Genomic DNA, 12,357 nt, shown 5'->3' with positions numbered 1-12,357 from the left:
CAAAATTGAAATTTTGTTACATATCACAATCGGTTACTCCAAAGTCTTTTTCCATTGTAGTTTTCTTAATATTTTTGTTTCCCATTTTATAGTTGCCTACTATTTTCTTTTCACTCTTCCTAAATTCCAACACACTGCATTTTCTGATGTTGAATTCTATTTGAATTACCATTCTCATTTTTCTGTCTTTCAAAAAAAAACTCTTCATCCGCTTCAAAATTACTCCATCTAGACCTCCAATGTTCTTGATCTTCACAGCAGCCTTTTATGTGACATCTTATCAAATGTTTTCCGTAGATCCAGATAAATTCCATCTGCCCAGCCATCTCTTTCTTGTACTATATCTGTCACCCTCGAGTAGAAACATATCAAATTTGTTGAGCAAGACTTTACTTCTATATAACCAAAATGCCCGTCAATCAATCTGTTCTTGTCTTCTGGGTACTTTATCCACCTATCTTTAATTATTCTCTCACAAATCTTAGCATCCACACTTGTCAGGGACACTGGTCTGTTATAATTCAACAGTTCTTCCCGACACTCCTTTTTATAAATTGGAACAATGTCTGCTCTCTTCCAGTCTATGGAGATTTTACCCTCTGCCAATTGTTTGCCACATTCCTTCAGGATCCAACTTGACACTCCATCCGACCCCGAGGCTTTTCTCACATCAAGATCCTCCATTATTTTTATCACTTCTTGGACTGTAATTTGTATTTCTTTCATAGAGTCTACATGTTCTTCTATTCATTCATGTCTTCTAAATTTATTCATCTCATTTACTCATCTTCATATTTCTTGCCCTCCACCCTAAGTTTATTAATACCTTCCCTGTTCTTTATCATCCTGTTAACATATCTGTAAAATAACCTAAGCTGGTCTTTATAACTATTTGTTGCTTTCTTTTAAAAGTTCCTTTCTTCTTCTCGTCGTATTCTTACATCGTCATTTCTTACTTGCTTGCATTTAGTCCATAGGTCTTGTCTTTTTCCTTCTCCACTTATTCCATGCTACAGTCCTTTTATCTTTTGTTATTTCACATTTTCTATTAAACCAATCTTTATTAGCAATATCTCTCTTCTCCATTTTGGGAATATATCTCTTGACTCTCTCATTATAAATCTTAAGTAAAGACATCCACTTCTCTTCTACTCCCTGCGCTTCATTAAAATTACTCTAGTCGGATTCTTCAAAATACTTCATTATTAGTGTTAAATTTACCTTACTGTAAATGTATCTCCCAAATTTGTGCTCTTCTCTTTTCCCCACTTCTCTTCTTTCATTTAACAATAATTCAATAACTATGTGATCACTTTTTCCTGGTGGGCTTTTACATTTCAGGCTTTCTGTTATTTCTGGCTATATAGTAAACACGAGGTCCAGCCTCAGTGGTTCGTCAGTCCCTTGAAATCTTGTGTTTTCTTTGACCCAAAGTGTCAGTGTGTTGTCCATTGCCATCTGTAGTAACATATTTCCCCATGATCTTTCACCTCTTTCCATAGACCACTCCTCCCAACACACCTTTTTACAATCAAAATCTCCCATCAATGTTAAGTTGTCACTTTTGCTAATAAGTTCTGTCACTCCCACACTTATGTCCTTCATCATAGACTCATAATCTTCGTTGCTCCAGGATTATTAGTAGAACATACACCACAACGAAATCTCTTCTCCTTTTTCCTCCTCGTTTCATCTCCATTTGTATCATTTCGATAATTCCTTTCCTATAGCTAACTTCTTCAACTCTTAAGTCTTTCCTTATTAAAATCATCACTCCCCCTCCTTGTTTTTGTTTCCTGTCCTTCCTCTATACATCATATTTCCCATCGCCAATATCCAGGGACACTAATTTATCACTTAACTTCGTTTCATCTATTTCCGCAATGTTCGGTTCGTTTTCTCTTAGCTCAATATGTAACACAATTTTTGTCTTTGACAAGCAAGTGTTATTTTTAATTCATTTTATTGCAAAACAATGGAAAATGTGAATTATTCCTGTCAAACTTAGTTTTTGTGGCTCTTAGAATGAAAAAGCTTTTAGAACAGAATAGCTAAATTTCACCTTTTTTACCATTTTTTGGACAGAAAACAAAACAAAAATAAATAAAAAATTTATTTTGAAACTTCTAAAAATCATTTTTAGGATTAAAAATGAAGTTTTTTTTTTCTTTGATTTGCATGAATGCAATGCTCACAACTGTTACGATTCCAGTTATCTTTCCGAGAAAATGGACGGTACACTGATCCAAAAAAATTTTAAAGGTCTGGATTTTTAAAGGTCTCGGACACCTACCCGACCTATCCGAAACTGTCAGCTATTAAACTCTCTCACACAACCCTCACCTTGGCACAGCACGCCAGGAATCTCCTCAATACCAGATGAATGTTGGGGTAGAAAACACAATTATTCTATATGGAGTACAAAACACAATTATTCTAAATAATAACAGAATATATTAATAGTAATGTTAGCTTACAAACAAATTGAGGTAATACACATTAAAGGAAATTAGGGAACAAATTTCTACTCCAGACCAACACAGGGTAATTCCCACACTCAATCACAATACATTGTGATTGAGTAAAAGGAATCCCCTTTTACTCAGACTCTTATATCACCTCCCTTGTTGGTTAAAGGTTATACACATCAATATATGACATTCCCGCCACTTCACAAAGTATTAAAACCCTTTTACTCCTTCACAGGCCGTGGGTTCTATTTTCCCCAGCTGCAGGAATTTCCCCAGACGCCGTCACCACGTCCCCAAACAACTGTTCCTGTATTTCACTTCCCCAAACCTCACAAGACATCACCACCATCACCATAGTTCACCTATAACACAACACCGTCCCCAAAGAAACCAATAATTCCACAACACCACTTTAACCCTGAAAAGCTTTGCTTACTATAAAGGCTAGCCCACATTTTTGTACAGAAATCCATGTATTTTTATAACTAAGGTTATATAATAAAGTGTTTAAAGTGTTTTTAACCACAACTACAAAATAGCTGCCTCTCACCCCGATGCTACCACTCAGAGTTACATCACCGACACAATTCACCAACCAAATTGTGGGCATAGGAAGTCAGCAGTGGGTGGATCCTTCTCCCTCTATAATGGATCAGTGTCCTGAGGATCTTTAACCCCGGAAATATTACTGACAAGAACAGGGGCGAGCTTAATAGGAGCTCTTACTGCATTGGTCCAGCCAATATAGAAGGGACATCATAAGTAACATCGAACAATAGGAAACTCGTCGATGCACCCCAAACAGTTGAACAAACAAAACCCAAGCTTGTACTGGGGACCACTGGTGGCTGGTTGCTTAAAATCTCTGGGGTTTTTGGGGCAACGTGGCCGAATATGTCCCTCTTCTCCACAGTTGTGACATTTGACATTGGAAGGAACTTGCTTGCTGGCCGAAGATATCTTGAGATGGTTGGAGGATAAGTCAGCCCGGAATGCCTTCGGGTAGGCATTGTGGGCTGACGCTCTGTCATCGGCGAGCTGAATAACCTCACTCAAATCAGCAGTGTGACAAAGTGTGATAAAGAGACGGAGTTCAGAAGTTAAAGAGGTCAAAAACTTATCTAAAACCATATATTTCTTTAGATCTTCATAAGATGATGCCACTCTGGATGACTCAATCCACGCCTCAAAAAGTTTGGTCAGTTGTGTGGCAAACAGAAGGTAGTTTTGTCCTACCTTAATTTTTGTCAATCTAAAATCTACACAGTAGCAATCAGGAGTTTTACTATAGCCTGTAAGCAAAGTCTTCTTGAGTAACTCGTAGTTGTTGGTGACTGAGCATGGGAGAGAGGCGTACAACTCAGCAGCTTTACTGATAAGGAGGCATCCAAGCCTGACGGCGTCTTCCTTGTCCTTGTACGTCGATGAGTTGGGTCTGGAGACAAAAGCAGAGGGTAAGATGACAGAGGGCTTACCTCTAACACTGAGTTCAGCGAGCCTAATTTCTTTCTGCCTTTCAGCTTGTCGTTCTTGAGCTTCTCCCGCCGCTTGTCGTTCTTGAGCTTCTCTCCTTTTGAGCCTCTCTCTCTCTCGCTGACGTTCCTCCCGTTCTATTGCTTGTTGTTGTATAATCCACTAGACCCAACATTTCTGCCTGCAGCTTGAGCCTTTCAAAATCAAAAAAACTCAGACAAGCCCAGAGAGAAAAGAAAACAAAATCGATACTCACAAAAGCTCGTACTGGAACAAGCCAGACAACCCCTCAACAGGAACAAATGCCGGGGTATGCAGTAACTGACGGACATTTTACAGTGCCGGTGAGAAAAAAAAAATTCGCACCTCACCATCCTTCCTTAGTCCCGAGCCTCAGGCAGCAAGGCCGCGCAATGGCGACTAGAAAACGACCAATTAACATCCAATTTCAGGAAGGGTAACAACCACTTATCCTTGTCGTAGTTGTAGCAGCAACGGTAGCCATAGTGGAAGCAGCAGAGGCAGCCGGAACACCAACAGCAGCAATCACGGCCTCAGTAATAATGGTGGCCTCCCCCCTCTGCCTCCGCGGCCACACCAGACCGAGCACCAACGAGGAAGCAGGGAGCGTAGTGGGTAGCCAGTGTAGTGAAGGGCACTAGCTCGATGGTAGCCCAAGCCTTCAGAGGAGCCTTCAGGACATGAGAACAGTTACAGCAGAGAGGTGTTGTCGTGGCGAAGGCTGAGAGCTGTCTGTCGAAGTGGCTCGTTAAACTTCCGTCGTCAGCCATGAGTGAGTACTACCCACGAGGACACGAGGAAGTGGATGACGTTGGTAGGCAAGCGAACGAGCACTGGATGATGGCTGGTCGGAGCGTCGCTTTGCCGGCGATTCGGGGCGTTGCTTCTCCGCCTGCTCGGAGCGTTGTTTTGCTTGCTTGTTCGGGCCGTTGTTAGGAGGTAGTCATACTCTCCCCAATCCCCGAAGGGATAGAAGAGCGGCCGGCCGAGGCACGGAACACTGGTAATTATGATGTAGCTGAGGTGCCCTTACAGAATATTACACTTTCCAATTTCAGACCGTTGCCTGTATTCCTAAATATTTCAGTATCTTCCATTAAACGTCAGCCGTGCAAAACAACAAGCTTTTTCTCATAAACTTAGCTTGCTACAAAGTAATGTATTTTATTCACAAGATGTTAATGTAAATTGTGCATTGCTTTGAAATTAAATCCAACTAATATTAAATGAACGCTTTCCTCTTAAAATAAAATATATTTGACTGCAAAATCCGTGGATTACACAGGCTATTATTAGATCCACAGAGATTAAAAATGACCTTTATAAAGACTTCAAAATAGGCGCAACATCTGATAGATATTATAAGGAAAATCAGAACAGATTTAATTTGTTGATAACAAAAATGCGAAAAAGTCACTCTGCATGAACTTTTCTTTAACTTTAAAAGTGACACTCAAAGAGCAGGGAATGCAGAAGGGGCCATTAGCGCCCTCAAAATTTGTCCCCAGGATGCAGTTGTCATTAGCGTCCCTCACATTTTGTCCTCAGGATGCAGATGCCATTAGCTCCCTTCAATTTGTCCCCAGGATGCGGAAGATGCCATTAACTTTCCCATAATTTGTCCTCAGGATGCAGAAAGTGCCACTGCCACAGTCATTTCCATCTACGAGGCTGGCCCTACAGACAGTGACTAATTGTAGGCCTGTTTCAGTGTGCAGCTTTTCTTTAAAAATTATGAAAAACGAATGGAAAACACGTGTTAATTATGTAAATTGTGTAAATTTATTATTAACCCAGACCAATGTGAATTTAGGCAAGGATTAAGCACACCTAGTACATTGAATACTTCCTCAGGATAAATCTCTTCCAGTTTAGATGCACAACTTTCCACTCCGAGCATTGGCATTGACTCTTGAAAAAGCGTTAGACATGATTTATTACAGCAAAAGCTGAATTATCGCGGTATAAAGGGCAATATGCTTTGCTGGTTCAAGGATTACCTAACAAGTAGAACGTACAGTCACCTACAGTCTTCAGTCACACATCACCGCCAGACTTATTCACTATGGACCTCCTAAGGGCAGTATCTTGTCCCATACTCTTTCTTACTGATTTAAATTATTCATTTCATACACTCACAGGTCTTAGAGTGATGCTCTGTACTGATGATGCAACACTGTATATCAGTGAGGAGGACCCTGCTAATCTTGTACATGCAGCAGATTTAACCCATACACTCAAAGGTCTTAGAGTGATCCTTCAGAATTCAGATGTCTAAGTAATAGATCATCAGTTAACTATAGTAACGGATACTACATGCTCTCTGAAGATAAATGTATCAAAACATTATAAGGGTCATTACTAGTTGTGGGTGCATTGATCACACTCATCCTCTTTTAAACAGATTCTAAAATTGTTTGATAACAAGAAGCATGAAATTGGAACATGATGTCCAGTCTGAGTAATTCTAACAGTCATGTGGCACTGACTGACTGGCGCTAAAGTTTTGGCATTCCATCCCTGATCAATTTAAAAGTATACCAACTTTATACTCTTTTAAAATTCACCTTAAAAAATACATTATTTCTCAATATTAACCACTTAATGTATTGGCTTGAAATATTACCAATGGAATGGGCACTAATGTGCCACCTTGTAACTTGAGTTGTGTTTGTTTGTCATTTTTTGCTGGAAGGAATGCGGTTCTGGCGAAGCTCAGGATGGATTTGTAACATTTGTTACATTAGGTTGAAACTCTTTGCGTTCATATTTGCCTTCATTCACTACCCACAAATTTATGCTTTACAGGGACATCTCATTGATGTTTAAATAAGAATTTGTATTTCCTGGCAGTATAGTTTAAGTGTTTAAGTGTTTTTTACTCGTTATTACTGAGCAGATGGTTTTGTTGAGTCACTTCTTGTATTCATTATTCTTGGTTCTGCGGTCAGTGCAACTCTCCCGGCTTGTACTTCCTCCAGCACGACACGTCAGTAACACACTTGCCCAACGCCTCCACGTCTGTTCCGCCGCGCCGCTTCGGTCGGCGGCGCTAGGTGTGGTACGTGCTGCCGTGGTGGCGTGCTGCCATGCAAGACGGGTGGCACGTTCACTATGAGTGTATGTTACGCAGTATTAGTGGCAGATTAACAACATTTCTACATTATGAACAGGATACTTCCTTAAGGTTAATATATACTTAAGATGTAATGTGTAATGTGCACCGTCTCTCTCCCTCCCCGACACCTCACCTGTTTGGTCAGACGGTTGAGGGTGCTGGGTGGAGACAGGGCTCAGAGACGAAAGGAGTGCTGGCGGTGTTTCGTGTCTGTGTCCCTCTGTGCGGAAGTGTACCTTGTGCTCTACACCCCTCTGTTATCTTTGCTCAAACTTAAAGGGTCTCTAGGACTGATATGCCAACCAGAGCAGGCACGATCGTCATTTATCGTTATGAGTGTATGTAATACATCGTCAATAGTCTTATTTATTATAGAGTTTGCAGTAGTGGTCCGGCACACCATACACAGCCCCGCTGTCAGACGACAGGCGCCACCACCTTTGGGAAAAACTGTCGTGTACATCACTCAGTTGACTTTAGGTAGGATTTCTGTAAGATACAGGAATTAATAATAGACCTTTCCATTACTTAAGGTTCTCGGTCTATTTTCTTGGGAAGAGGAGTTTTGCAGAGCAGCAGCAGACAGAGCAGAGGAGAGAGAGGCATGTGAGGCGACAGCATGTGCTCGTGTTTAGAGTTCTTAGCCAATTATAATTTTCTCCCTGCTTTAGCTTCATGTTAACTATAATATTGCAAATATATATATATATATATATATATATATATATATATATATATATATATATATATATATATATATATATATATATATATATATATATATATATATATATATATATATATAATTTTTTTTCTCACCCGAACATGATTGTTAAGAGATAAAAAAAAAAAAAAAAGCACTGTTCCAAGATTAAAGTCATAGCCACGAAATGAAGACAAAACGCCTATCGGTCAAAAAGATGGGAAATATCACCAGAAAACGCAGTATTTTCCTTTCTTTCCCTTCCTTTATGTCACTTTCAGGTTCTTTTAACGTGAAATGACGAGAAAATAATTATTTCATTATACATCAACTTTCTTGGTCTCAAAAAAAATATTATATTCTATATTTTATTCTTCATAATACATTCCAATGGGAACTTAAATGATGTTCTGACTGGTTGCTTGCCTTTTGGGCTTGGAAAAAGCAAACGCTCTGCTGGGCACGTATGCTTCCGTTTGCCTTAGGCAAACCGCAAACCATTCCTTAATATATTTTTTTCTTTTACGACAAAAGCATTAAAACACGGTTAAAACAACTTAAAAGGGTAGATCAATCCATTATTATATAGGTAAATAAATAAATGTGTTAACTTTATTTTATTGTTACCATTATCATTATCATTTTTTTTATGTTATTTTAATATTATATTACCTAGGTTATGTCCTGCCTGGACTGGCCACCTGCGTGGTAGAAAAAGCTAAGGTATGAAGATAGATAGATAGATGTTAATTTTTAATTCGAACCCGAGGCCACTTAACAACTGGTGGACCCGGATTTGAATCCCCCACTGCCCTGTGTTGAAACCTGTTTAATTTAGTCCTCCTCCAACAACAATGGAGGTAATTTCACCTAACTCCTCTGACTATAAGAAATTCTTTGACTACTTAACTTCCAAAGTGGAGCACATTCTGACCTTCCCTTTTGCAGAGATCTCCATTCTTGGAGACTTCAATGTTCACCACCAGCTCTGGCTTTCCTCTCCCTTCACTGAGCATCCTGGTGAACTAGCCTTCAACTTTGCTATTCTCCACAACCTAGAGCAATTGGTGCAACACCGTACTCGTATTCCTGACCGCCTTAGAGATACGCCCAGCGAAGAGCGAAGAGTTCAGCTTTAGAAATAGATGTGATAGCACTAGTGCCATTTGGTTGAAATAAAGGAGGTAAAGAAGAAGCAAAGCTATTGGAGGTATTTTTTGGCTAGATGCCAGAAGTCACGAGGGGAGTTAGATCTTGAAAGGTTTTGACGCTTCCTGTTAATGAAGGAGTTTTTGGCTAGCTGGAGAACAGACTTGGCATGGTTCCGAGCAGAAATATAAAGTGCATGAGATTCTGGTGATGGAAGGCTTAAGTACCTTTTGTTGGCTAAATTACTTGAATTTCCCTTAAAGCAACTGGCCCTCCAATTGTATTTCTACCAGTCTCCTCAGAATAAAACTGCCTCCTACAGTACGCCCTACTCGCTCAAGCTACAGACATTGATTGAGGCGTGAGAGCACGGTGCCCCTGTTTGTTACAAGAGTATGACTCATGCGGGAGGAGAGAAACGGAGGCTGGAACGCACTTTTGCTTGCCCGCCTCGCCCCACGCCTCTGATTTGCATAAATAAAACGGTTGTCTTCAGGAAACATTTGCATTCTGATTACTTCATGGGCAAGGGGGACTATTCAACTAAATGTCGGGTTACACAGTAAGCTTGTGGTGGGAGCGGCTAAGGCAGCCATCGTACATTGTGCATCTTCGTTCTCCATAAACTTTCTTTCTCTCCTCTTCCCATCTCCTTCGCCTTTCTCTCTCTCTCTAAATACGCCCCACATAAAATAGCAGGGAAGAATAGCTGACCAAATAAAAAAAAAAATCAAGAATTACTTTAGCAAAACACGGAGCATGCAACAACACATTTCCAGTGAGTGAGGGTGGACACCAGCATTGTTAGGGAGGAAAGACTGCGTGGCAAGAGGAACTCAGATGCAGTTGCAGATGAATGTCGTGAGTGTAATAACCATGAGATACTACAAGCAGCAAATAAACACCTACCTCATATATTTCAGGAGTGCAGCAAGCAGGAACAAGTTTACGATGTTGGTGCAAAGCAAAAATATTTTTCTTTTGTATAAATGAGTAGCATTCTTAAATGTGATATTCAGAACATTATTATATAGATAATTCAGGATAGATGGATATATTAGATAATTCAGGATAGATGGATGTGTGTTATGAACAAAATGGTGAACACCAGTTTGTGAGAAATGAGGGAGCTGAGCTCCATACTTTTGTAACAAAAATTTGAGTATTTTTTTTTTTCATTTTCCTGTTTTCATTGTTGAGACAGCGGGCACCGTACATGAAGACCGTGTTCTGGCAAAGGCAGACTTTTTATCTCACAAATACAGGTGTCTTATGCCCCTTCAGAGGCCGGGGAATTGATCCCAGGGCCGGAGGATGAGCTGGCCACGAGAAGTTACGCTACACTGGGATCTGAATGGTAGTGACGCTGGTGACCTGTCCCCGCAGGACCGTGATGGTGACAATTGTTGACATTGTGATAGAAATGTGGAGAGGGAGGGACAAGTTTGGGTTCACCAAAAACGTTCTTAGCAGATGATGGAAGACAACTTGCAAGTGGGTGAATACTTAACCATTAGAACTATACACAGAGTTGCAGAGTGGACTTCGACGGTGGCTGATGGGAGAGGAAACAGGCTGCGATGTATGTGACGGTCAGGAAAACGGTGGCTCATCCACCTGGATGCCCTTTAAACATACCCTTTGTAATGCCTTGGCTTGGCTCTGTAATGCAGCGCTTATCAGCCACAACACGGTATGCTGGTGCTGGTAGTAGTAGTAGTAGTAGTAGTAGTGGTATTGTAGTACTGTTGTAGTAGTAGTACCTGTACTGTTGTAGTAGTAGTACCTAGTAAAAATAGCAGTATTAGTAGTAGTAGTTATAATAATAGTAGTAGTAGTAGTAGTAGTAGTAGTAGTAGTAGTAGTAGTAGTAGTAGTAGTCGCCTCGTGCTTTATAACAGTAAAGATACAAAAATGGCTCACCATTTCATGGACACAACTATAAACCATTGTGATGACAATATATTGCTAAGCACATTCACAACATTGCGAACGGACCACTATGAAGCAACAACATGTTATACTGAATGTCACAAAAAGTGTTTTGATATGAGACGTCAAGCTTTATGGCTGAGACATTTGAGTTTAGATCTGGCTTATGTCGGTGAGTGACGACTGTCAGTTAGATGAGAGGAGTTGATGGAACGAAATGCTTTGATTCCGCCCTGTGGTTACTCAACATCTAACACTGGCTTTGTGGTGTATGATGTGGTATGTGTGATGTGTTGGCTGGCCTGTGTTATCCTCACTTATCCTGTACACTGTTGTTAACTGGCTGGTGTGTGGTGTGTGGTGTGTGGTGTGCTTGTTGGCCTGTGTAATCCTGTACACTGTTGCTAACTGACTGGCTGGTGTGTGGTGTGTGGTGTGCTTGTTGGCCTGTGTAATCCTGTACACTGTTGCTGACTGCCTGGTGTGTGGTGTGTTGAGTGGGGTGTTTGGTGTGCTGGCTGGGCTGTGTAATCCTGTACACTGTTGTTGGCTGATTGGTGTGTTGTGTGGTGTCGTGTGTGGTGTTGTGTAGTATGGTGTGGTGTGATGTGGTGTGGGACAGTGTGATGTGGTCCAGTGTGGTTTGGTGTGGTGTGGTGCAGTGTGGTGTGATGTGGTGAGGTGTGGTGCATGCGTAGTGTGGAGGGGGTGTGATGTAGTGTTGTGGTGCACGTGTGGTGTGGAGGGGTGTGGTGCAGTATGATGTGGTGCGGTGCAGTGTGATTTGGTGTGATATAGTGAGACGCGGTGGGGTGTAGTGTGGTGTGTTGGGATGTGGTGTGGTGGGCTGTGGTGTGGTGGGCTGTGGTGTGGCAGGGTGTGGTATACTGTGATGTGGTGTGGTGGGTTGTTGTGTAGTGCAATTGTGTAGTGCTGTGGTGCGGTGCAGTGTAGTGTGGTGTAGTGCAGTGTGGTGTGGTGTGGTGTGGTGGGTGGATGGGGTGTGGTGTGATGCAGTGTGTTGTTGTGAGGTGTAGTGTGTTGCGGTGTGATGCAGTGTGGTGTGGTGCTGTCTAGTGCGATGTGGTGTGGTGTGGTGGGGTGTGATGTGGTGTTGTGTGGTGAAGTGTGGTGTGGTGTGATGCAGTGTGGTGCTTTGTGGGGTGATGTTGTGTGGTGTTGTGCAGCGTGGTGCGATTTGGTGCAGTGCAGTGTGGTGTGGTGTCGTGTGGTGAAGTGTAGTGCGGCGTGGTTTGATGGAATGTGGTGAAGTGTAGTGTGGTGTGGTGCACGTGTGGTATGAAGGGGTGTGGTGCATTGTGGTGCAGTGTGGTGTGGTATGGTGTTGTGCAGTAAGATGTGGTGTCGGGGAGTGTGGTGTGGTGCAGTGTGGTGTGGTATAGTGTTGTGCAGTAAGATGTGGTGTCGGGGAGTGTGGTGTGGTGCAGTGTGGTTGTGGTACACGTGTGGTGTAGTATGCTGCATTGCGG

The 12,357-nt window shown here is 41.6% G+C and overlaps 2 protein-coding genes across 2 annotated transcripts; both read right to left on the bottom strand.

Moving 5' to 3' along the window:
• Positions 1-252: 252 nt before the first annotated feature.
• LOC135095489 (uncharacterized) lies at positions 253-684 on the bottom strand. The gene has a single exon (XM_063996338.1). The coding sequence runs from the start codon at positions 682-684 to the stop codon at positions 253-255; it is 432 nt and encodes a 143-aa protein (XP_063852408.1).
• Positions 685-11,110: 10,426 nt separating this feature from the next.
• LOC135095488 (uncharacterized) lies at positions 11,111-12,352 on the bottom strand. Its single transcript, XM_063996337.1, has one exon. It carries the CDS (start codon positions 12,350-12,352, stop codon positions 11,111-11,113), a length of 1,242 nt encoding a protein of 413 aa, XP_063852407.1.
• Positions 12,353-12,357: the final 5 nt, after the last annotated feature.

Source organism: Scylla paramamosain, chromosome 49 (assembly GCF_035594125.1).
Source record: "Scylla paramamosain isolate STU-SP2022 chromosome 49, ASM3559412v1, whole genome shotgun sequence".
In the NCBI taxonomy this organism is placed as follows: Eukaryota; Metazoa; Arthropoda; class Malacostraca; order Decapoda; family Portunidae; genus Scylla; species Scylla paramamosain.
The sequence above is the reverse complement of the archived record's forward strand: the minus strand, read 5'-3'. Positions and strand labels throughout refer to the sequence as shown.

What these genes read in the sequence shown, in the direction of transcription:
- LOC135095489 (XM_063996338.1), bottom strand. Translation starts at nt 684, where the DNA reads ATGGAGGATCTTGATGTGAGAAAAGCCTCGGGGTCGGATGGAGTGTCA.
- LOC135095488 (XM_063996337.1), bottom strand. Translation starts at nt 12,352, where the DNA reads ATGCAGCATACTACACCACACGTGTACCACAACCACACTGCACCACAC.